The 27,487-nt window shown below is 35.8% G+C and overlaps 1 protein-coding gene across 8 annotated transcripts; it reads right to left on the bottom strand.

Moving 5' to 3' along the window:
• Window positions 1-419: 419 nt before the first annotated feature.
• Window positions 420-25,785, bottom strand: LOC140884918 (sodium/hydrogen exchanger 8). 8 transcript variants are annotated; one of them, XM_073291809.1, is made up of 23 exons: window positions 25,346-25,783; window positions 24,236-24,286; window positions 24,015-24,106; window positions 22,729-22,806; window positions 22,499-22,656; window positions 22,238-22,339; window positions 22,044-22,161; window positions 11,902-11,980; window positions 11,761-11,826; window positions 10,427-10,505; window positions 10,115-10,170; window positions 9,819-10,003; window positions 7,960-8,007; window positions 7,675-7,782; window positions 6,166-6,397; window positions 3,830-4,132; window positions 3,337-3,434; window positions 3,127-3,258; window positions 2,819-3,037; window positions 2,506-2,712; window positions 2,041-2,302; window positions 1,058-1,356; window positions 420-836 (listed from the first exon to the last, which is right to left on the bottom strand). In XM_073291809.1, exons 1-23 carry the CDS (start codon window positions 25,548-25,550, stop codon window positions 516-518), a joined length of 3,498 nt encoding a protein of 1,165 aa, XP_073147910.1. In that variant the 5' UTR covers window positions 25,551-25,783; the 3' UTR covers window positions 420-515. The 8 variants fall into 8 exon arrangements, with proteins under 8 accessions (XP_073147910.1, XP_073147911.1, XP_073147912.1 ...); XM_073291810.1 differs by having other exon boundaries at window positions 10,427-10,471; window positions 11,906-11,958; XM_073291813.1 differs by lacking the exon at window positions 420-836 and adding an exon at window positions 1,766-1,885 and having other exon boundaries at window positions 1,220-1,356; window positions 25,346-25,785.
• Window positions 25,786-27,487: the final 1,702 nt, after the last annotated feature.

Genomic DNA, 27,487 nt, shown 5'->3' with positions numbered 1-27,487 from the left:
ATCTCAATATCTAAATTCTGGGTTCGAGTCAGATTGTTGTGTTGGTACTCTAATGTGCACATCGTTTCAGCCTCGGTAGTCGGTTCAACCTAACGCAACATGTTAATCTAAGTATCAACTTTCATGATTACCATGGGACCAAAATTTTGAAAATTTCATTCCATGAAGTCACATGAGTAGAGTACTATGTGGTCACAATACTGTGACCACTTAGATGACTGTTATTCACGAGTAATTTACCATATTTATTCGAGTATATTATATTTTGTGTTGTGCATGTTCGTATTCTCAACCATTCTAAAGCATATGCTCATAACATCTGGGAAGTGAACCTAATCACAGCATCAGCCTCGTTTTGTAGCCACACATGCTCCCATAAACTTCATCCAAGCACGCGAGAGATGTAAACATCAGCTAGATGATATAAATGTTCCTCACTGCTATATAATGGGGATAATTTAAAATTATAAATAGAGTAATCGACTGTGAAAACTAAGTAAAATTAACCAAGGGATTCATGAAGCATGACGAAAAGACAGCCTGCTAGGCGAATCAATTCTCACAATATGTTCATCCTCGCAGCCAGAATCATCGCTCGAGTCATCTCTTGTTCCACGAGTTTCAATCTGATGCAATTTTTCAAGCTGCAAAATATGGCTTACTTTGCTCTCTTGCATGCCAAGTCTCTTTCCCAGTGTACTAGACCCTTCAGATTTTGCAGAAACAAGAGGTGGTCGAGGATGAGTCACAGGAACTGTGGGATATGACTGGCTATGGGTTGGGGATACTTTCCTACTTCTTGGGAAGCTTGGGCCACGTCGTCTTCTAACGTTTATCTAATCATATTGATAACATTTCAAGACGTTAGTATCAGCCCATACCTCTACCAAAGTACAAAGTTTTGGGAGGGATAAAATCTACTCCTCTCATCCCCCGTTGAATAAAACACCAACATAGGAATCTCAACAATATCTCTTTTGACTCAAAAAACTATTTCATGTCAATGATTTCGTAGCAAATAAATAAAAGTACGGAATAAAAGATGAGTTATATCTACCAGGCTGCCAAAGATGCTGAGTTGCATTGCACTTGCAGATAAATTGTTTTCTTGTCGATTCGATGATTCAAGATCATGAAGTTTGGGGTTGAAAAATTGTTCAGGCCAACTCATCAGACCACTATGCTCTCTACCAAGAGATCCAGAGTGGTGATCTGCAGATTGTGATATTCTTGAAGACGACCTCTTGCACAAGGTTCTGCTGGCATCATATCCAGCAATATCAAACATGATCACCCTTGCTCTAGTCTCAACCTGATATAGTGACAATTGCTGAGAGAAACTTCCTTCGCTGGAACCTATATTTAAGAAGAATTGCAAGAATGAACTAAGGAATCCTGAGAAAATAAACTGAAGGTCAAATATTGAAAAGTGATGAAATGTTGACAAAGTGAATTTTGCATCTCTCTGTGTATCTATCCATCTCTCTTTTATCCATTTTGAGTGTGAAAAAAATGCTTCTAATCGCTGGTGCAGGTGTCAAAGCATAACCAAATGACAGAATCCGGAAGAAAATCGCATCATAGAACTGTATTCGTCAATAAATGAAATAAAACAGAAAAATGATAAAACTCTGTTGTAGTACAGAAAACAGAACACACAATGAAAGGGACATGGAGAAACATAAAACCGAGAATTTCCTAAATACATGGACCTTGGGAATTTTCTTCAAAGATTTATTTAAAGTCATGTTTAAATTCGACCTACTTTTAGGTTTTTTGTCTGGCAGGATCCTTGCCATAATTGATGGTCATAAATATTTGACATCAGCATCTCCAACATTCAAAATTTCAGCATGAACAACGGAAAGATGGCATTCAAGGACCTCTGGATAAGGGTAAAGTGATAAAAGATAAAATTAATATAAATAGAAAATTATATAAACCACACAATCCAGCGTTCAGCGTTCTGTCAAGTCTAAATAAAACTAGTATACTATGAGTTGGCAAAGAAGTTGTCTAAATAAGAATCAAGTTCAGTACCCAATCTTTCAGACCGTCGAGCATTTTGATCAACACATGGAAATATTACTGCAGGAGCTGTAAGCAAATCTCCTTGCCAACCTTGCATTTTTATGAATCCTTCTAATAGGAGACCAATAGAATTATGGGGTACTTCAAAACTCTCCCCTCGTATGTATATATTCATCATCGATCTTTCAGCCATAAGTGCTCTTAAATCTGACATTGCCATTTGCTCAAACATTTGAGGAAGCATGAGTTTAGCAAGACCAAGGACACTCTCCTGCAGATAATGGGATCAGTTCCATCATAGTTAACTTATGGGACCAACCTCCTATTCTCCTAATATATTTGAATGGCGACTTGAATAACGCTATGCTTTATCAGCTGACATGAAAAAACATATCCAGAAAATGGCATGCAAAAACGAGAAAAATGGAACAGGAAGTGTTGCACATGCTGTAAAAAAAAACATCGACATCATACCCGCCAAAAGAAATCTTCCACTGCAGGATCAGATCTCAATGCAGAAAGGATCTTTTCAGTTTCGATAAAGAAGCAGCGTACCACAGAGTCCGTGATAATATCGCAGATGTAAGGCTTTTGAGCAAGCACTTCATACAAGCCCAAAGTACTTCCGTGAGTAAAAGTTGGGTGCAATAATGGCTTATTACAAGTATTTTTACTTGACCACTGCGAACATATAATTTCATTCATGAGATAGTAACAAATGACATTGGATGACTTGGCTGAAATATGCAACTATATCAATTGTACCAAGTACAAAATCGCTAGATACCTTGACTACGCCACTTGAAATTACCCAGATACCACCTGGCTGGGATCCCTCCTTGTACAGATTAGAACCACTTAGTTTTATTATTTCTTTGGTAGATCCTACTAGAGTCTCACATACTGTGGAAGGTAGTACTCCCAATAAAGGATTTGAAGTTATCAAGTCACGTAATTTGGGAAGTTTCACTGAAGGTGGATTTCTCAAGACTTTTTTCAAGTCAGTCTGCAGTACGTTTTTATTTATTGTCAGCATGATCTCCAGAAGGTAAAGTACAAGTAAAGATGAATGTAAAACAAATCACTGTGATTTACCTGGACAGCATCATGGAGATGGCTCATCTCTTTTTCTTCTAATAGGCCAATCTTCTCTAGATTATGAACATAATCAATCAAATGAGTCAGCACTGAGTACGTAACTTGTCTCGTCTTCACAACACGCAGCACCTGAAGATTTTTGCAACTTTAAAATCTTACTGAGAACATACTCAACAATACAGGTGCAGACATGTACAGTCTACATACCTCGGGAAACGTAACACGAATATCTTCGAGAAACTTTTTTGCTTCCTCACCTTCCTCCTCACTTTCTCTAATAACTATGGCAGCAATCTCACTGTCTCCTAAGGGGATCAATGCATGTGTAAGTAAATTAAGAAATACTTCAATAAATCATTAGCACCAAGGCCACCAGGGTCGATATTTTGGAAAGTTTGTTCAGTTTTCAGAGTAATTCTACCTTGCAACATTTTTGTAAAGTACTAACTTTCCTCCCAAACAAACAGATAACAAAGAAATCTGGAAACGTGTAGATCAAAACCAAAAGTTGTTTCATGAAGCTGCGGAAAATCAAGATTCAAAAACTCTTCAAATTTCATTTCAGAGTTATGGTCCAACAATGGAAAACTACTTTCAGAAATTACATAATACGAAAAAATTGAAATTTAAGTCATAGACAGGGATAGTTTTCTTTAAATGCAATAGTTTTTGGTAGTAATATTGCACAGATAATTTTTACCAATGAAGTCGTGTAGTTGCTGTCTTGCAGTTCTATGGGCACGAAGAAAGGCAGCACAAATATAGCATCCTGACTCTAATCTCTCTACGGCAAACAACGTGACAAGTTTTTGAGGGATCATGCTTGATTGGAGAAACTTGGAGTAATTTGGCATGTTCACATAAGACTTTAGACCTTTCCAATCACACAAGGCCTCACAAGCTACCCTGTCAATTGCTTCATCCACAGACAACATCAGGAGACTGGCAATAGTTTGAGTGATTCTTCCCTCGTCAAGCATGACCCAGTAAGCTGCCTGAACACCTGTAATCACAATAATATCGAACATTTAGATATCTGATTCATGTTATCACACTCTGTATATATGGTTTGTAACAATGTCTCTGTTTAATTTAGTTGATGGTGTATCGCTGTTAAAGTTCACATGTTATTCTTGTTTAATTCAAGATCATCAACTCCAATGGGCTAACAATTAATACTTTCCATTCCAATCAATTTAAGTTTCTTCTTCTTCTCTCAACATGGCACCCAAAGCAGTTAAACTTCAGATAACTTATCCCTGCTCCATACAGAGCCATAGGAGTATGAGCTCAAGAGGTTTACTGTGAGAATTACTCGGTCCATGTAATGTTGTTCTGAACCTGAACATCAGGATTCCATTCCAATATGAATCTCGCACACAACTTTTACACAAAATCAATCCAGTTTTTAACTTTTTTCTCTCTCGTTTCTATTTGGCCATGGCCAGCTAACATAAAAAATTGTGATAATTGGGGAATACTGAGAACCTAAATGAGTTATTTTGCATGATTTCTCTATCATAGCTGTGATCTGGGTCGAAAGAATTATCAAGATGAATTCAATTGACCATTCGTTTCTACTCCAGCATGTGCCAGATACAAAAGACAGTGATCCATTTCATTTCACCAATGAATGTGGACATAAATGTATATTCACCTAACTTGCGATCCTATTTGGGTATCGTCAAATGCCTGTCAAGGACTGCATAGTTATATTATGGGTTCTCGAAATCTATAGCATTCTTTGTTTCTCCCAATTAGGGGTGCAATCGAACCGAACAGGTTCACGAGCTTTTCGAGTCTACTCGATAAATATTTGATTTGTATTCGAATTTATCGAACTCGAGCCGAATTCGAGCCGAAAATATTTTGTTCGATAGTTCGCAAATAGTTCGCGACCTTAATATTTATTTAATAATTAATATAATATAATTATATAATAAATATATATACATTTCGAACCTTTTCGAACATTTCGAGTTTTTCGAACCATAATACCGAGCAATAATTCACGAATAGGTTCGAATATTTCGAGCCGAACTCGAACTCGAACTTCATTTCGAGCCGATCGAGCCAAAATATTTGAAATTATCGAGCTTCGAATCAAGCTCGAATATACTTATAACGAGCCGAATTCGAACCTTAAAATTTTACCATTATTCGGCTCGATTCGGTTCATTTGCACCCCTACTCCCAATACTAGTGCCAGTGTCGGTTTTTGGAGAAATTGTCACTTTCATCTATTTTAGTTATGCATGTCAAAAGAGTTGGGCAAGTCAATCACTTGCACACTAATGCAATCAATTTTTTGACCAAACTCTGACCATAAATATGATCATGTTACGGTTTGTTTATACATAACACAAAACCCCTTGGCTGATCACGAAGGAGAAATGAAAAGAAATGAGCACTATTTAAATAGAGAGGATATTAAACTTCAATTATGGCAACAATCATATCTCCAAAATAGATACATACGTATTAGTTAAATAAAATAAGTTACTTCATTTTTGGATCGCTATAGTTACTTGTTTCCAGTTTTAGAAACTAAAGAATGTCTGTGTAACCAAGTCAAACTAGATCTTTATTTTGTGCATTCATAATCTGAATTGAATGAACACGAGATTTTAACTGAATGACATAAAGAGAATAAAAAGTACAAGAACAAGTCAATGACATAACGAGAACAATAAGTAAAATAACAAGTCAATTCAAAATCTTTCCAAGCTAACAGGTAATAATATCAAGAAACAAAAGTTCTTTGACAAGTAGCCTAAGGAGCCATGCTTTGGTATTGGTAAAAGTAAAACAGAAAATATCACATCTTTAAGCAATTCAAACTGTAACAACCGGACAAAAAGGCATTCTAGTGACAAAGGTTGATGCTTTAAAATATAAATCAGAATTACAAAAAACCATCATTACAGAGGAGAAAAGTTGAAGACACCATTTGTTCAGGTATCAGAACATGGCCTAAGTACTGCAAACATAATGAAAAGCAATTAAGTTCAAAGAATTTAAGTATAAACTAATTACCATTTAAGAAACGGACGCGAATATCTTTCAAATTCATATGGTCAAGGTTATCATCACGCCCGGATGAGGAATGGGGGTGTATGTGTTCACCATCAACATCATTCAAGCATCCAATGTATTTCTTAACAGTGGCCCAGTCGGCAGGTCCCAATTCCTCATCATCAGCAAGATCACGAAAGGCCTCTAATGCTTTGTTCAACATTTCATACTTTGTGTAGTTCAATATTCTTTTCTGCCATAAAATGTGAAAACCTAAAAATTGTAAATAGTTTACATGGGTCATCAAGAAACTACTTATGCTTCAGCATTAAAGACACACAAGACAAGACTAGACATATGCACACAATTCTACAGCCAATGCAGTGCACACTTGTATGAACATTTCAATACGTACATTTACAAATTTAATACATCACATTAGTTAACATAAGTAATTAGGGAAACATATCTGTGGAAGCAAATACCCTCTGAAAATGTAGTTTTGAGCTAGGTTACAAGATGCAGGTGATAGAAGTGAGAGAACTGGGAAAATTTAGAATTTAAAATACTAGAGTGCCTTTGGAGTCTATAGTTGTTTCTGAAGAAGTTAAAGTTAATGATAAATACTATCAAATGACTAATGAATATTCATTATTCAGTGAAATACATTCGAATTTGGCATCAAGAAATAAATTGAGGACTTTACTTCATGATTGTGGGTTTTAACATAGAGTACAAGTGTACAACTGTGTTATTTGCAATTTAGAATAACATGCAATAATGTGTGCAATAACTTTTTGACGAAATATTAAATTTGTGTGCAATTCATGGCAAGTTTATTAAAAACAAAATTTCTTGAATCATGAGCATGGGTTTAGAGATGAGATCGATCACAAAAGGAATCTGGACCACTACATGGCATTATAGAAAAAATGTGATTCTTCGTTCCACTAATTTGCTGTCTCACCTTTTCCAGGAAAAGTATGATAATTGGATACAATGTGATTTAACCTATATGAGTTGCCACATTTCTTTGAGAGAAACCAGAAGGTACAGTTTTGAGGAGGTGATGTTGGTCATGGTTCTTTCCTACGACACATTTTCTGGCATTGGGATTGTTAATAGTTGCATGGAAGAAGCTCCTGATAATACTTAATTTGGTATAAATCCAGAACACGATGGGAAAGCTTAGAGCTCTTCCCCGCCAATTCTCGAGGATGTTAAATGTGTTATGTGTCGAATGTACATGATACATTGAAAAGATGAAATCCCATAAGACCCACAAAAAATGTCAGTAAATTTTTGTGCATCCCAGGATACCGACAGCGCAGTACGATTGATCACAGCTCTACTATTTTTAAGATTCAATCAGTTTAAACAGCCACTTCTATTTAAACATGATACAGAGTTGGATCATTGTTTATCTCATATGATTGAGTTATTATAACCTCTTGACACCCATCTGCATTATCATGATTGACGAAATTCACCGTGTTCGAAACAGAATAACACATATAAGTATATCCTTACCTTAGCTGCCGATAGCTTGTCCATGTTAAGAACACTTAAAACAAACTGTGTTGTTGATCCATTCACAATAAGTGTAAGGAACACAATTCCACCAGTTAAAAATACAAACTGCAAAAGCAATAAAAAGTAAGATTTATAGAACTCTAGCAAATATACACATAAATAAAATCATTAACACCTGTGATGTATGTTTTGAAGTATGAGAAACAAGTATATATTCCATGGGATATATAAGCATTCTTATTCTCGAATCTGCAGATAGTTGACATTGAATTTAAGACATACCAGATTTCCAGTATCAGAATTGATAAAAGTAGACTGAACGCTGGTACGCTGAAACACAGATAAAGGGATAACTTAGAAAAAAAAATAAACTTAGGTACCAATATTGCAACCAGAAAGTAGAGAAAAAGGTGTAAATAAAGAAGAATCATAACTTTCATTTTTAAGCGTACATAAAACAATTTGAAGAATTAATCATGATAAACAAGTAAACAACCCGCCAAACATACCGCTCTCACATTAACCATATTATGCAGGAAAAAAAAAAACAGAATTGAAATGACATAACACGATCAAACAAATAGGTTCTGCATATAAACTCAAAGTCATTACTTTGGAGAGACATAACAAAAGCATACCATAAAGAACTTAGAAGTATGTTAACTTCTCAAGTCCTATTTTAAACTGAGTGCTGAAAACTAGAATTTCTGTGAGTCAATAAAATAAATTGACTTTTTCACTGAATAAACGCACACAACAGGTTCTCTGGTTGTGTCTTGAAGCTAGGCCTATGCAAACGCTGGCAATAACCCGCCATTAGTACTCAGGAGTCAGCACGTCATTTTTCAGATTCCCGTAAAATTCGAACTGAGCTTTCAATATTAGTTGGGGAAACTATTCTATATCCTCAATGCCCGTGTCTATTTCATCATTATTTCCGAAGCTCAGTTTGTCTCTATAACGTCATGAATTCGTTGTCTTCTTGCACCTTCCAGTTTCCAACTTCTTATGCCTACAAACAACTTTGCTTTCGTTTTTTTCACCCTGGCTAGATTGTCTAGACAAAACTCAGATCACGTGCTTCTCCCATTTATAATCTCTCTTACAGTCGTATTTATTTACTGTTCATTTGTTTGTTCATCTATACCATTTACTTGTTGCCATTTTTTCCTTTTGAATTTCTTCCATATGTTTTACCAGTCTTATTATCTTTGCTTCATTAAATTTCTCTAAATATCGATTAGTACTCTCCCAACCAGTTAGCTTGTTTTACAGTTGGCACTACCTTGTCAATTTGGATTGTATTCTTGATTCGATTTATCTTTCATCAAATTTGCTCTGCTTTCAGTTGCTCTGAACTGTGAGCTTCCAACATCATCATTTAGCTCATTTTCGAAACAAAATATGTCGTCTCGAGGTCATTGTTGTTACTCCTCGGACTACTGTCAGTTGACTATATTTTAAGCTTCAGTTATCTAATTACGCTTTTTACTTTTGAGTTTGGATTGTTCGTTCCTTGACTAGTGAGTTCAAACTTCTTGGGTAGTTCAGATAACCATTAAGGATTTGCTAAACACAAAATGATTCAAATATTGTTGGACTTGCATATATTGGAATGGTCGAGCTCTCAACTATTTACCAATTGTTGACTCTCATACTTGGCTTGTCGTGTTAGAACTATGAGCTGCTAACTGTTCATCCAACTTCTTAAACCCTAAATTACTGGAGCCTATGAGCTCCAAACTGCCACTGCCACACTTACAATTTTCTGAGCATTATTTCCACTTAACTCTACCGTTCCACCTGTCACTGCCGATAGACTCGCTACTAATAGCTAACTCACTCGAACTGCAAAAATTCGAGCCCTAACATGCATGTCTCGTATTAAACATATAAAGTATATTTTTAAATATCCAACCTGAATGATGCAAGATTAAACATAAGTTAATGCTTATGAAATCTCCAACCACTTGGTTTATTTCTGTCAACACTCTTCTCGCATTAAAAAAATTATACTTCAATGATCTAGTATGAATAGTACCACTCATATAAAAATGGATATCCAATATCATACACAGACATGCCAACATATGAATCAGATAGAACTAAAATATTATATAAAAGATGCTAGATTAACTCACTTTAACAGAGAGTGAAAGCGACAATGCTACGGCCCCTCGCAAACCAGCCCACACAAGAATAATAGCTTCCTTCCAGTCAAGACCATAACCAAAATATTGCAGAAATGGAAACAATATTCCAACGACAACAACCCGGGATACTTGAACAACCACATACAGAAGGAATAGATAACCCCAAGAAAGTTCTGTGAAAAGAAAAACTACTTTAGCAGGGAAAAAAAACAAAACAAAAAATACAGCATTCCACATGTTCTTGATTAGTGTGCATTTATTTTAAGAAAAAGAAGATAATTTACCATTAGTTTTATCTATGCCATCACTCCCAAGAAAACTCTCGGCTATGACTACCCCACTGCAAAGGCAAAAATGAAACCACGCTCTCTCAAGTCAGCCAGTAATTTCAGCAGTGCATTGATGCAAAAGAATTTTGTCACATCCATAAATATCAACCAAAATCGGTAAACAAAGTCTGTGGTCTTACAAAAAGCTGCTTAGTTTGTTCTATCAAAGTATAGGATTCAATGCCATTTTAGACAGGAAAAAATTACGAGAGACAAAATTGAGATAACACAAAAACGAAAAAATTTCAGAGATGACACATGTTTTACCTTAAGATGAAGATTAATGTATTGGCAATGTAAGCAACCATTTCCCTGAAACAGATTAATAAGTCATAAAACCCCAACCCTGAAATTGATCAGCATATTAGATAAATTAAATGATGTCAAACTATGTGAAAACTCATAACAAAAGAGTCAATCGAAAAGATCAACAAAATCTGTGAGGGATGATGATATTATTGCTTTCATATGAAACCACCTGTCCTAGCTCCATTGTTTCCAGAACTTCTAAATAAAGGTTTAGTTCTAAAATCACTAGAAAATGCATAAAAAATATTTCCAACTTATTTTTTGCACATTTTCCTTGTGACTGAACCTACCATTTTATCTTTTCTCCCTTCAATCATATATTCATTTTTAGATTCATCCATTTTGGTGTGAGTACTCATCCATGTACGCTTTCCCGTCTTGACTACTCTTATCTATCAATCCACAACAAAACTCATCTTAAAGTGTTTGTCTTTTTTAGCACGACACTCTTTACTACAGTTTTTACCGTGGTCACCACTCTGTCATGCATATCTTGAATTATCGTTGAAGTTTCACAACTTTGATTTCAAAAGTTTATAATCGATTGTTGAACTTTGATTTCCAGCATATGCTCGTAGGAATTTTTTTTAATCAGTTAGTTAATTCGTTTTTTTTTTTTTCGATTTTACCATGTGATCAATATTCAATAAGTGTGATGCTTATTTAACTAGAATTATTTTTACTCTTCCATTGTCTCCAGCTACAACGGAGCATGCATTTTTAGCAATAAAGAATTATTAACATGAGATAATGAAATTTTCACAAAGAAAAAATAGATAATTAACATGGAAGATGTATTTTCAGCCAGTTTATGACTAATGCATATAGAAAAGAAGATTCCTAAACCTTTTGGTATTAACTCAATCATCGATAAATCTGAAGTAATATCATGTATAATTTAAAATACCTAGGTAGTCTTGCTTATACAATTGTCTTAATCATTTTTTGAAGTTATAATTGTCTGATCTTCTACTTTTATTTTCACGACACATCCTCGATATCTTATCAACTACCAAAAAAATCTCTTTCACAAAAAAAAACTTGATGCACATGTAACAATCACACTTTTTGAGCATCAGAAACACTTTGATTACTGTAAATTCTAACTTTGTCATATCCATTATATTTATGAAACTTTGACTTTACATTAAATATTCTCAATACCCAAATCATTTATGGAAAATTATGTGTCCAGTGTTAAGAACAGAAATAATAAACGACAAAACATGTTACAACAAATAACTTAAACATGAAATTATATTTTACGGTAGAAATTGACAAGCAAAAGATACCAAAAATTATGCAAGCTTTCTTGACTTTCACCCTTGAAGGAAGTTCGAGCCACAGCAGAGTAGAACCTACCAATTAATGTAACCTTAGGATAATCGTTTATGGAAGTACTATCATCATTCTAATGCAAAAAAAATTCAAACCTACATCCCCAGAGTCATGACCGTCAAAACGCCAGAAACATCGGCTCCTTCTTGTGCCTGGTAAACTATTTGGCATTAGCTATAGAACAAGAAGAAGCAAGTGATGAAACTGCTTCATAACTTGGAAAACAGGATGATTGAGGAAATATAATCTACATTTGGTTGGATGTTATTATGATTGGAAGATGACCACAATTAAATGCACCCATAAAAAAAACAAAGTGAGAAGGAAAGACGACCAATACGCTTGTTTATGTGAGGCCGTACAAGATATTGGTTATGGGGTTTGTTTGTGAATATTGTTTTGTTCAATTTTAACCTTTATAATCCATTACCTTTAGAGAATATTTCTTGTTGACTAAAGATTCGTTTTTAATCCAAAGATGATATCATCAATTCTGTCAATTCATGTTATTCTTATGCGTGATGTGTCATAGTCTCATAGGTGGGGATGTGATATTACTAGTATATAATGTAACGCCCGGAATTATTTAATTTTAATCCGAGAATATTTAATTTGGGAATATTTGGAGTTTTGATTTAAATTCTAATATTCTTAAATTATTTAGGATTGAAATTGAATGGAATGTTAAGTTGAGGACTGAATTGAAAAGAAGCAAGAATTGGAGGACTAAAGTGCAAATATTGAAAATTTTGGTGGACACTTGTTTTGATTTTAAGTAATCACGTGTAAGCAACTATATTCCATCAGATTGATTCAGAGGTAAGAACCGAGAGAAAAGATCAAAGAAATCCTAAGCTTCCTCTTCAACTTGTGATTGCAATATCTTGAGTTTCGGTTGTCCGAATTCGATTTCGAAAACGGTTCTGGATTCCTTGCAAGAAGACCTTCGAATTGATGTAAGTTGTTATGTCTTTCATCCTGTTTTGGAAACCCAGAAATGGTAGAGATCAGTACATCAGTTGTTGTTTGATGTTTATGAAGCATAGTATCGGCTACTGTCAAAATCGAATCGACGAACGGCTATGGCTTGTATTTTTATGACTTTCCAGCAATGATTTCGATATCTCTACCTTATGTTTTGCTGGTTTGATTGAAATACAGCTGGTATAATTATAGAAGTGTTATATTTGAGTTTCGGGATTGCCGACTTTAATCGTAACGCCGACGAACTTATGATTTAAGATTGTTTTGCTATCTTGTATTGAGCTGTGATTTTGATGAGTTCTAGCTGATATTGGTAAGCTTTCAACACTTTATTTCAGATTGGTTTTGAATACCATCAAGCTCGAAAACATCAACTTCGAATCGATAGAAGAAAGATCAAGGTTTGAAGCTATTCTACAATGGAGTTTGAATGGTTTTAAGTGCAGATTTTGAGATTAGGCTTATGGTTGATAATTGTACAGATTTGGACACCTAGAAGACACCATAAACCTCACATTTGAAAGGTAAAAGTGGACTACTATGTTGAATGGAATTATAACTCGAGATGGTTTGTATCGAGTTCCCTAAATCACATACTTATTTGCTTATTTGCTTTTATATGCTTTTCTATGAATGGTTGAATGAGTCTTGATGTTAATGAATGCTATCTTGTTGATATATGATGCATTCATCTTGTAAGACTTGTTCTTTGATTTCGAAATGAACGGAAATGTTCGATTAGACGATTTGAGGGATTATATATGTATGGCCTGGGTGGTTGACTTAGCCTAGCGTCTGATTTACATATATAGTGGCTTCAAAGTCTAGAGAAGCAAGATAAGCAGCCCCACCTCGATCAGGAGAGTCGATGGTTAGTTATGATATCTTCTTCTCGGGATCCCAAACGATGAATTAGTGAACCTTGTTTTAAAACATGCATTGAAGTTATGTTTATATCATGATTTGGTATGCATGTTTAGTTGCTTTTACTGGGAAATATATTTCTCACCGGAGTTATCCGGCTATTGTTGTGTTGTATGTGTCATGGCAATAGGCGGGAGTGGAACAGGGCAAAAGCGATCTTGAAGAACAAGAGATGAGAGAATAGCGTGATGATCCGAGATTAGATGGTTGTGAGCTGTCAATGTTGTGTTGAGTTCAAAGACATGAATATGTTGTAGTTACATATGCCAAGAATTGTTGGCTATGAGGTTGTTGTCTTAATAATGAACACAAGATATGAGATGATGTATATTATTTCTTAGGACTTGACTTGATATTGTATACAATGTTCCATGTTTGATATATGAACTTATCATGTTGATTTTAAGGCTTTGAGATGATCTATTTCTATCAACTTGTATCATGTTAGAATGCATGTTAGCTTATGTTTTTGTATAGGCTATGTATGAGTTGATGTTAGATGAGAAATGTATGATAGAACATGTGTTGACAGCAAATGAAATTCTGTTGGAATTGCTGGAAACTGAGCCCGCTCGATCGGGTGATTATCACCGATCGAGCGAGGCCTTAATTTAGGAAGCAGAACCTTGAGCAATTTGTGCTCGCTCGATCGGTAAAAAGTAACCGATCGAGTGAGGCCAACATTGTTCTACCCGAGAGTTGGGCTTAAGTGCTCGCTCGATCGGTGGGTTTTCACCGATCGAGCGAGGTACTAATTTAAAAAAAAAAAAAAAAAATTTACTTTATTTAGACTTTGATTCTTTGTTTATTATTTATGATGATTTGATTAATGAGAGATTAGAACTCGGGTCGTCACAACAGGTGGTATCAGAGCAAGAAAATTCTGGACTGAGTTAGATAGTGAGTGGGGTAGATCGAGTCATCTTCCTTGCTTCTTTATTTTAATTATGCTATGATGTAATTACATGATTGAATTACATGTTGTAAATGCTAGCATGGCTTACTTTCAAGTATTTTATTACATGATGTTGTATTTATTTTATTTGAAAGTATGAAGACGCATGCTTACTGGAATATCTGAAATGATTAGAGGCATGTGTTCTGATGAATTATGATATGCTACCTGATTATCTGAATGGATTGGAAGCATGTCTTGTTGAGTACTTCGATTATTTTTTTTAAGATTGAATCAGAACCGAGTCTTGATCAGAGGTAAGATGATCGGAGGAGGACTGAGATAGATTTGATGATTGTGGTATCCTAACCCTTTTGATAATCAGATATGTCTCGAAGACCAGGACGACCTCCTCTTAGACCTCAGGTTCCTACTCCTATGCCAGAGCAGACAGCTCATACTCCTCTGCCGGAACAGACAGTGGTAACACCGATAGTACCTCAAGCTGCAGTCCCGAGCAATGAACAGGGAAGTACCTCTCGAGATATGACAGATATGACTGCCACTCCAATGGAAACATTATTGAAAAGATTTCAATCATACCATCCGCCTACTCTGAAAGGTACTGAAAATGCAGTTGTATGTGAAGGATGGCTCGATGACATGGAGATGTTGTTTGATTCGCTTGAATATGGTGATGAGCGGAGAGTCAGATTAATTGGACATCAGTTGCATGAGGTTGCGAAGAGCTGGTGGTCCACGACCAAGAAAGCTTTGGAGCGTAGAGGAACTGTACTGACGTGGAATGTCTTCAAAACTGAGTTTTACCAACGCTTCTTTCCAGTGTCTTACCGCAAAGATAAAGGTGCAGAATTTGCGAACCTGAAGCAGGGCAACTTAAATATTGAAGATTATGTTGCAAAATTCACTACATTGCTACGTTTTGCTCCACATGTTGCTGATAGTGACGAGGCTATGGCTGATCAATTCATTAATGGACTGACTCCGGAGGTCTTTACTTTGGTAAACACAAGGCGACCGAATAATTTTGCTGATGCTATGAACAATGCCAAAGGAGCGGAAGCTGGTTTGATACAACAGCGAGGAGCTTCGTATATCGCTCAGCCTCCGAGACAGTCACAACCCTCAGCTCCAATCTCGCAACAACCTCCTCGATTTGAAAGTGGTGGTAGTAGCAGTGGCAAGAAAGGATATTTGCAAGCTCGAGAAAAACAGTTTAAAAAGTCAGGGAGCAGTTCTTCGAGTTCCAGTGGCACGAAACAGAAGTCAGGAGTGTTTTGTAACAATTGCCGTGGAGGTCATCCAACCGATCAGTGCCGAGGTGTATCTGGGAGGTGCCATATATGCCATCAGACTGGTCATTTTGCGAGGGTGTGTCATCAGAGAGGTTCTGGACAGTCACGAGGTGCAGAGTCATCCCGATCAGTGGCTCAACCTGCGAGGCAAGCCTCTTCTGTTCATTCCTTCCAACCATCACATCCACAGCAACAGCCAAGGGCAGGAGGGAATCAGACAGGTAGTCAGTCATCGAGACAACAGGCTCATGTCTTTGCACTGACAGAGGAACAGGCACAGGAAGCACCAGATGACGTGATTGCAGGTAATTGTTCTCTTTATGGTTATCCTGCATATGTCTTGATAGATACAGGTGCATCCCATACGTTTATCTCTGCACGATTTGCTTCATTACATTCTTTGCCTGTTGAAACATTACCTGTTGTAGTCTCTGTTTCTTCTCCTTTGGGGAGAGGTCTTATATCTATTCAGACAGTTAAGAATTGTTTGTTACAGTATGACGGTAATGAGATCGAGATAGATTGTTTTGTGCTTGGTATGTCTGATTTTGACTGCATTATCGGGATTGATATGCTAAACAAGTACAGAGCTACCGTAGATTGTTTCCAGAAAGTAGTGAGGTTCAGACCTGAGATGGCTGAAGAATGGAAATTCTATGGTAAGGGTTCTCGTGCTAAGATTCCTCTGATTTCAGTATTATCTATGACTCGATTTTTGCAGAGAGGAGCAGAGGGATTTATTGTATATGCAGTTGATATTTTGAAAACTAGCCCGAACCTGACTGATTTGCCAGTGGTTAGTGAATTTGCGGATGTTTTCCCTGATGAGATTCCAGGACTACCTCCGTATCGTGAGATTGATTTCAACATAGAACTGATGTCAGGTACTGCACCAATTTCTAAAGCACCTTATCGAATGGCACCAGTAGAGTTGAAAGAGTTGAAAGATCAGTTGGAAGATTTACTGGCCAAGGGATACATTCGACCCATTGTTTCTCCTTGGGGTGCTCCAGTATTGTTTGTCGGGAAGAAAGACGGTTCAATGAGATTGTACATCGACTACCGGCAACTGAACAAGGCAACGGTAAAGAACAAATACCCTTTGCCTCGTATTGATGATTTATTTGACCAGTTGCAGGGTTCTTCTGTGTATTCCAAGATCGATCTGAGATCTGGATACCATCAGCTGAGAGTTAGGGATTCTGATATTCCGAAAACTGCTTTCAGAACCAAGTATGGCCACTATGAGTTTATAGTTATGCCGTTTGGTCTGACAAATGCTCCAGCTGTGTTTATGGCTTTGATGAATCGTGTGTTTCAGAAATATCTCGATGATTTCGTGATAATTTTTATTGATGATATTCTGATATATTCGAAGAATTTGATTGATCATTCTGAGCATTTGAGAACCGTGTTGAAGACTCTGAGATCTGAGAAACTGTATGCTAAACTGTCGAAATGTGAGTTTTGGCTGAAACAGGTTGTTTTTCTTGGACATATCATATCCGGAGATGGTATATCTGTTGATCCAAGTAAAGTCGAGGCAGTGATCAATTGGTCTAGACCTACATCTGTTCCTGAAATTCGTAGTTTTATGGGTTTGGCTGGGTATTATCGTCGTTTATTAAAAAATTTTCCATTATTGCGAAGCCGATTACTCAGTTAACTCAGAAGAATGCTCCATTTATCTGGTCTGAAGCCTGTGAATCCAGTTTTATTGAGTTGAAGAAGCGATTGACCAGTGCACCAGTCTTGACGATTCCTTCAGGTACTGGTGGTTTCACTGTTTATTGTGATGCATCTCATCGCGGTTTGGGGTGTGTTTTGATGCAGCGAGGGCATGTGATTGCTTATGCCTCGAGACAGTTGAAGCCTCATGAGACCAGATATCCGATTCATGATCTTGAATTGGCCGCCATTGTATTTGCTTTGAAGATTTGGCGACATTATTTGTACGGGGAACAGTTTGAGATCTATTCTGATCACAAGAGTCTGAAATATTTGTTTTCACAGTCAGAATTGAATATGAGACAGCGTAGATGACTTGATTTGCTTAAAGATTTTGATTGTGAAATTAAATACTATCCGGGGAAATCGAATGCAGCTGCTGATGCATTGAGTCGAAAGGTATGTTCTTTATCTCTATCGACGATTGGTGTATCCCATTTGATTGAAAACTGTTGTTGTTCTGGATTAGTATTTGATATGAATTATCAGCCTCTGCGACTTTATCAAATTCAAGTTGAACCAGAGTTACTTTTGAAAATTAAAGAAGCTCAGAAACTTGATCAGAATGTGCAGAATTCGATTGAGAAAGTCCGATCAGGGCATGTGTCTGAATACCAGGTTCGAGATGATCTTTTGTATGTAAACAATCGCCTTGTAGTGCCTGATATTTCTGATGTGCGACAACAACTACTGAAAGAGGCGCATTGTAGTCGTTATAGTATTCATCCTGGAGGTAGGAAGATGTACAATGATTTGAAGACTCGATATTGGTGGAAACCAATGAAGTCCGATATTACTGATTTTGTGTCTCGATGTCTGAATTGCCAACAGGTGAAGGCTGAAAGGAAGAAACCGCCTGGTTTGTTACAGAGTTTATCAGTGCCGGAATGGAAATGGGATCATATTTCCATGGACTTCGTGACGAAGTTACCTCGATCTTCTAGAGGTTGCGATGCTATCTGGGTGATTATCGACAGATTGGCGAAGTCAGCGTGTTTTATTCCTTATCGTATGACGTATAAACACGACCAGATGGCAGAGATTTATGTCCGAGAAGTTGTCAGATTACATGGAGTGCCGAAGTCTATTGTATCAGATCGTGATCCTCGATTTACATCTCATTTTTGGTACAGTTTACAGAATGCTTTGGGTACTCAGTTACACTTGAGCACAGCCTATCATCCACAGACAGACGGACAGTCTGAGCGTACCCATTCAGACATTGGAGGACATGTTGAGAGCTGTGGTGCTTGATTTTGGCACTAGTTGGCAAGAGTCATTACCTCTTTGTGAATTCTCGTACAACAACAGCTATCAATCGAGTATTGAAATGGCTCCGTTTGAAGCTTTATATGGAAGGAAATGTCGATCACCTCTTTTCTGGGATGATATTTTTGAGATACCTGATATTGGACCTGATATGATTCGAGATATGACTGAACAAGTGAAAGTTATTCAGAGAAGAATGAAGACAGCTCAGGATAAACAAGCGAAGTATGCCAATATTCGACGTCGCCCTTTGTCTTTTGAACAGGGGGATCGTGTATTTTTGAAGATTTCTCCGTTCAGAGGTACGTACGATTTGCCAAGCGAGGAAAGTTGTCTCCACGATATATCGGTCCGTATGAAGTTCTTGAGAAAATAGGCAATCTTGCCTATTGATTAGCTTTGCCTCCATCCTTATCTGGAATACATGATGTCTTTCATGTATCGATGCTTCGAAAATACCTTGCTGATGAATCTCATGTGCTTCAACCTGATGAGGCTGAACTCGACGAAACTTTGAGTTATTTTGAAAAGCCAATTCAGATCCTTGATCGTAAGGAGAAGCAACTTCGAACGAAGACTATTTCGCTTGTGAAGGTCCAGTGGAGTCGTCATGGTATTGAAGAAGCAACTTGGGAGACGGAATCAGATATGAGGCAACGATTTTCAGAAATGTTTCAATGATGTGAGTTCTCCTTTAGTTTTCTGTTATCTGATATATCTTATGTGCTGATAGTACTTGAGATTTCGAGGACGAAATCATGTCTTAGTGGGAGAGAATTGTAACGCCCGGAATTATTTAATTTTAATCCGAGAATATTTAATTTGGGAATATTTGGAGTTTTGATTTAAATTCTAATATTCTTAAATTATTTAGGATTGAAATTAAATGGAATGTTAAGTTGAGGACTGAATTGAAAAGAAGCAAGAATTGGAGGACTAAAGTGCAAATATTGGAAATTTTGGTGGACACTTGTTTTGATTTTAAGTAATCACGTGTAAGCAACTATATTCCATCAGATTGATTCAGAGGTAAGAACCGAGAGAAAAGATCAAAGAAATCCTAAGCTTCCTCTTCAACTTGTGATTGCAATATCTTGAGTTTCGGTTGTCCGAATTCGATTTCGAAAACGGTTCTGGATTCCTTGCAAGAAGACCTTCGAATTGATGTAAGTTGTTATGTCTTTCATCCTGTTTTGGAAACCCAGAAATGGTAGAGATCAGTACATCAGTTGTTGTTTGATGTTTATGAAGCATAGTATCGGCTATTGTCAAAATCGAATCAACGAACGGCTATGGCTTGTATTTTTATGACTTTCCAGCAATGATTTCGATATCTCTACCTTATGTTTTGCTGGTTTGATTGAAATACAGCTGGTATAATTATAGAAGTGTTATATTTGAGTTTCGGGATTGCCGACTTTAATCGTAACGCCGACGAACTTATGCTTTAAGACTGTTTTGCTATCTTGTATTGAGCTGTGATTTTGATGAGTTCTAGCTGATGTTGGTAAGCTTTCAACACTTTATTTCAGATTGGTTTTGAATACCATCAAGCTCGAAAACGTCAAAATCGAATCGATAGAAGAAAGATCAAGGTTTGAAGCTATTCTACAATGGAGTTTGAATGGTTTTAAGTGCAGATTTTGAGATTAGGCTTATGGTTGATAATTGTACAGATTTGGACACCTAGAAGACACCATAAACCTCACATTTGAAAGGTAAAAGTGGACTACTATGTTGAATGGGATTATAACTCGAGATGGTTTGTATCGAATTCCCTAAATCACATACTTATTTGCTTATTTGCTTTTATATGCTTTTCTATGAATGGTTGAATGAGTCTTGATGTTAATGAATGTTATCTTGTTGATATATGATGCATTCATCTTGTAAGACTTGTTCTTTGATTTCGAAATGAACGGAAATGTTCGATTAGACGATTTGAGGGATTATATATGTATGGCCTGGGTGGTTGACTTAGCCTAGCGTCTGATTTACATATATAGTGGGTTCAAAGTCTAGAGAAGCAAGATAAGTAGCCCCACCTCGATCGGGAGAGTCGCTGGTTAGTTATGATATCTTCTTCTCGGGATCCCAAACGATGAATTAGTGAACCTTGTTTTAAAACATGCATTGAAGTTATGTTTATATCATGATTTGGTATGCATGTTTAGTTGCTTTTACTGGGAAATATATTTCTCACCGAAGTTATCCGGCTATTGTTGTGTTGTATGTGTCATGGCAATAGGCGGGAGTGGAACAGGGCAAAAGCGATCTTGAAGAACAAGGGATGAGAGAATAGCGTGATGATCCGAGATTAGATGGTTGTGAGCTGTCAATGTTGTGTTGAGTTCAAAGACATGAATATGTTGTAGTTACATATGCCAAGACTTGTTGGCTATGAGGTTGTTGTCTTAATAATGAACACAAGATATGAATGATGTATATTATTTCTTAGGACTTGACTTGATATTGTATACAATGTTCCATGTTTGATATATGAACTTATCATGTTGATTTTAAGGCTTTGAGATGATCTATTTCTATCAACTTGTATCATGTTAGAATGCATGTTAGCTTATGTTTTTGTATAGGCTATGTATGAGTTGATGTTAGATGAGAAATGTTTGATAGAACATGTGTTGACAGCAAATGAAATTCTGTTGGAATTGCTGGAAACTGAGCCCGCTCGATCGGGTGATTATCACCGATCGAGCGAGGCCTTAATTTAGGAAGCAGAACCTTGAGCAATTTGTGCTCGCTCGATCGGTAGAAAGTAACCGATCGAGCGAGGCCAACATTGTTCCACCCGAGAGTTGGGCTTAAGTGCTCGCTCGATCGGTGGGTTTTCACCGATCGAGCGAGGTACTAATTTAAAAAAAAAAAAAAAAAAAAAAATTTACTTTATTTAGACTTTGATTCTTTGTCTATTATTTATGATGATTTGATTAATGAGAGATTAGAACTCGGGTCGTCACATATAACATCCCACTGTTTTGGAAAAAAATATATGTAGATCCTTGATGATCTTACTTGAATTGAAGTCTCTCAAAACATATAACACACAACTCATTGTTGAATGCTAAGCATTTCCAGTTTGTAGGTTCAGTTGGGTACATACAACAAAGTAGGCGATGTAGCTCACAGCAAGTGTCAATGTAATTTCAATAACTGTATCATTGAATATGCATCTCAGCCACAGGACAGATGCTATTCCAAAGGCAACACCCATGCCCACACTGTGCCATGAAAAGAAGCAAACAAATTACACATATAACTTATTATGATATCCTGATATAGGGTAAAAAGACGTACGCCCCAAGAGAAACTTGTGATAAAAATTTGAAAACAGCTCCCCATTTGAACCTCCAACCAAGAACCATCCGATAAAATAACTGGTAGACCACGATTGCTGTCCTGAAAGAAAATATTAAAATATTTTTCAGAAGGTGAAAAAACCTGATTGGATACAAAAAAAAAAAATAAACTGCCAACTCTGTTGACCAACTAGCTAAGTTAGAATTCGATGATAATCAGAATACAGTCAACTATTCAGGCATCAATTGGTGATTATACCCATCATTCATCAAGGACTCTCCTTCAATTATTGTGTTCAGTTTTTTGCTAGCTCCCAGCTCTTTCAGGAGGGCTACAACAGCTACAGGATCAGTAGCACTGAGGAGACCCCCAAGCAACAACGAAGTTTTCCAGCTCCAGTTATATGGGAAAGCAAGCTACAATTTCTCAATATCTCAAAATAATGAAAAACAAAAGGGCAAAATATTAAAAAGCAGAATTAAGCAAACCTTTAAGGCAGACCCAACACAAAAGGTTGAAATGAGTACTCCAGGGCCAGCCAGAAGGAGCATTTGAATTACACACCTCTGCATGGAATGATGAGGGAAATATGCAAATGATTCGCTCATACAGATTCAATCATGCAATTCTCCAATGTGTTGAATAGTGATTGAATTATAGATCACAACTTTATAAAATTAATTGAGCCGCAAACGCGAGCTAGAAACATGTGACAAAAGGGATATTTTACCAAAGAAATTGATGATAACATCAATTTAAATCCAATGACTTCTGATTTACCGCACATACTACCATTTAAAACCATATCATTTCATATAATCCATCAAAGGATAAATATGCGTCTACAGAGAGATCTGAACAGTTGTAAAATAAATAGTTGGATTCTCCATAAATTGATTCAGAAAAATAAAGAATTTTGTGTCCAAGTCTGAATAAGGCAAGCTACTATGCTTATCAGGAGAAATCCAAAATGGTAACTCACAACATTATGACAAACTGGATGCATAAGAATCAAATTAAAATTATGTTCTAGCCATTAAACTGGGTGATACATGTAGCAATTAATATGGTTTTGAATGGCACTTGATTGATTCAAGTATGTAACATAGCTTATAACTAATAAATGAATATCAGCCCCATAAAATTGGAAAAATCATCCCAATCAACATTTTTCATTTTGATGTTTTATACTCACAACTACTGCAGAGGGGTTTTGATTTGTACCACAATGAGCATAACAGGATTGTGCATCAAAAAATGATGAGGTGTAGATAACAAAGACATTTTAGGTAAACTTATGATAAAAGACAGAAGCATGGACGAAGAAATGAAGTATATAAAATGTAAATCCAGTACGAGATCTATGTCATGCAAATGATTAAGCAAAAAACAATAATAATATAAAAAAACAGACACATGTCGTGAAATATATTAAAATTATGTCCCCAAGTTTTGAAAGTACATGAAATAAACTACTTTTACAAGCAATTATGACCACGAGTACAAGTCTAGAGTTTACCTTAACTGAATATAAATGACATAAAGCTAAATGCTAAGCCCTACACAATTTATGCTCCTTTAGAATTTCATGCGCTTAATAAGCAAAACTCAGATGTGTCAATTATTAAATTAGGCCGTGTTATCATTACATGACTCATGCTATTCAATTTCTTTGCACAAAAATTATCAACCGAGTTTAAACTAATACGTGGAGGATGGAGAGGAAGAAAGAGGAAAGAATCTAAAATAAATGGACTTGGTTATGCCAGAGAACCTTTATCTGGTGAACTTCCATCAGAAACGAACTCTCAAAGAGAAGGGCAGGAAGGAACACAGCCAAGAGAAGATCAGGATTAATATTAGCCCCTACAAAAAGATGATGCATCACCAACGAATAACAGGTGATTTAGAAACAACAAATAAGAAGTGTTTTACTTGAAAATGCATCAACCGATCAGTTATAGATTATTAAAGAAAAGTATATATCTAACTTACAAATACGAATCCCCTTGCCGATCTTTCCCAAACCACGATCTGTTCCATATTCTGCAAACAAGTCCGTTGAAACATAAAAACTGACCAAAATCTTGGGCCAGATGGTTTTGCAGTAGATTAAAACATTGTACCAGTTGCAGTAAGCAACAACAAATCATTCACCAGATTGAAGAATGGCAGTAGCCAGCAAACGTAAGCAGAACAGTTTATGTAATGCACCTAGCATTGAGAAGACAAGATGTATTGATATTACTCATAGATGATTTTGAAATCGAAAGTGTCCCTTTTATTTTCACATATCCCTTTTTATACTTTTATAAACTAGAACGGTTGAGAGCATCTGTGAGTGAGGTTATGTCAAGCCAAGTCGTCAACTTCTGAAGGGCATTAATACCAGTGGGAATTATTTGAAACTTGAAATTCAATTGACAGCAGAGAATTCAGCGGCCAATTTATCAACATGGCTAGTAAAGGCATAACTTCAGGCAAGAAACGTAAAGAAATGACAGTTTGATGCAAACTTAAATTTTCACCCTCAAAAGTATTGATTGTGAATCTTTGATGCGTTGATAAACCTTTAGTCTATCTATTATGGGGAAGAAGATATCTTGGCAAGCATACCACTGTAGAAGTAGGTTTAACAGTGGATGAAAGGCAGAAAATTTTCACCGGCACAACTTTTTTCCTCCCATTTTCTCTTGTTGAGCTCGTGCATTTATAAGAGTATCAGTGTATTATTATGAAGCTCGAATATGCATGAACAGTGAATGTTGAAGTACTGAGATGGGCACAGATTGTTGACTATATCCATCGTAGATCCTGTTCTCTAAGGAAGTCGCATTTATTTTGATAAAATTGAATTAATATGCACCAAAAAACACGGTAATGAGAGTATTAAAGCAGAACATAAACACTCGTTTCTGTATTCGTACAACTCCTTAACCGGCCAAACTCCCCAGCTTCATCCAATTAAACCAAAATTATAGTGGCATATGATTGCATAGATATCTGATCACTCCAAACAAGTGAACTTCCCCATTCAGTTCATACAAAAAAAACAAACAAACAAACAAATTTAATCGAAATATTCAACTGCAAATCAACACAGACCTAAGGCACCCAGGCCGATTCCGACGACGAGTAAAGCAACAGTGTACGGCACTCGCGTGCCCCGGAGCGCATGTCGAGACGCGATTCCCAAAACCAAACTTATCCCAAAAAAAATCACAGCGTCGGTCGGGCTCGAAGGCGATGGATTCTCTTCCAATATTCTCAGCTTAACCGGCAGTTTCTCGACCGCCAAAATCGACGCCATATTTATTTTTATCACGAACTTCAGACGATTGATTGATTCACACCATCAAAAAAATAACATTTGTGAGATTTTTGTAGAAGATTTTCGACAACTCGGATCAAAACCAAGGGTGGAGAACTCGAAAGCAGCATTCAAAGCGACACGGGGAATCACTTCAGTGCGCTTCGACTTGTAGGACTGCCATTGGTGAAAGCACTTTTTCATTTGGGCTTTGTTTGGCAATTTCTCTGTGCATGGAATTAACGAGTTTTTAGCTAAATTCGTTCGGTAACTTTTTTTGTCTTTTTCTTTTTTTCAGCCATGTTTTTTTTTCACATATCGGATATTGCTTACAATTCAACGTCGGCAAATCAGGATTATATTCAAAAAAACGAAAAATAAATTTTCAATATTTACGATAAATCTAATTAAGATAAACTTTTGAAAAAAAAACATTTGTAAAAATAATCCTTCCATCCCCCGATTATATAGTTCTGTTTTTTTCCACACAATTTAAGAAAAATCATTGAAAAAGTAATTTATATTCAAACTCCCAATTTTATCTTTGTTTAATTTATTCAAAAAATAATTGCACAAATATAGTATAAAAATATTAATAAATGCAGTGTCTTTATATTTGAGATAAACGAAAAAAAATTCAATATATAATTGAAGATGGATGGAGTAAAATATATAATAGATATATGGGAATTGGGAAATAATAAAAGATTAAATTAGAAGTAGTACTTAGAGAGATGATAATAAAGTAAGCAAATAACATTTGTGAGCTGTCAATTCATGTTTGTAGGATCTAATTTTTTTGGTTTAGTCAGATAATGTAAAGGTCAGCAAGCGTAATCAATTATAAGTGCTAGGGCAAGTGCACAATAGATTTTTACTTTTAGAATAATTTATTTAATTTTATATTTTTTACAAAGTAAAAAATTTTTTTGATTTGTTGAGATTTATTGTATCCATAATAACAGAGGTAGTTGAGGGGGGAAAAATGGGAAAAAAATCTTGAAATTACTAATAAATGCATACATAGATTGAAATCTAAACATCAGACATGAGTTGGAAAGAAGGAAAAAAGGTTGACTGGACCATTGTGCTTTATAATAATTATAAATTTATGAATTATGCATTTTGCCAACAAAAATAAAACACGTTTAAAATGATAAAGATAAAAGTACTCTTTTTCATTATCAAACACTCTTGACTCTCCCAATAAAAGTTTGTCGATGGTCATTTGATGGGGGTTATATATTATTGATAGGTGTTTGATAATGTCAATAAATATAATTGAAACGTATAATTATTGATATAGCGTGTCATACAATTATGTCTAATATCTAACACTTATTTAAACTAGTGTATTGTTGCACGCGTTGCGTGTTTGTATAATAATCTTGTAATTAATTTGATTTATATTATATTCAAATAAAAATAATATCATAGTAGTAAAAATTATTGATGAGCTAAACTGTAATTTAAAATGTCAAAATTAAAAAAAACAAAAGAAAACAAAAATATAATATTTATATCTTATTGGTCAAACAAAAATAGTGTTTAGGTGTAGATTCTTTATGTATAGGGACAGATGAATTGCATGATATTGACATTTTTTAAAATTTAAGGTCATATATTTTCGATTTAAGGTCATATATTTTCGAAATAATAGATAAAAAAAAAACAAAGTATTGTGGCTACATCAATACGTAGTTTTCAAACAATGTACCCCCTCACCCTTTGACATTTTGAGCTTTATTATTTATTATACTCTTTGTTTGAATATGAATTGCAAAGGGGGTCTACGAAATTTTGGCATGCACCTTCTTTTTGTTGCAATTATGTGATTGGGATGGGAAGGTTTGTAAAAGGTTTACCTTATTCTCATTCGTTAAAAATATATAAGATAATATAATATGGAATAAAATAAAATAAACGTTTGGAATTGT

The sequence above is a fragment of the Henckelia pumila genome, chromosome 2 (assembly GCF_033568475.1).
Source record: "Henckelia pumila isolate YLH828 chromosome 2, ASM3356847v2, whole genome shotgun sequence".
Lineage (NCBI taxonomy): Eukaryota > Viridiplantae > Streptophyta > Magnoliopsida > Lamiales > Gesneriaceae > Henckelia > Henckelia pumila.
The sequence above is the reverse complement of the archived record's forward strand: the minus strand, read 5'-3'. Positions and strand labels throughout refer to the sequence as shown.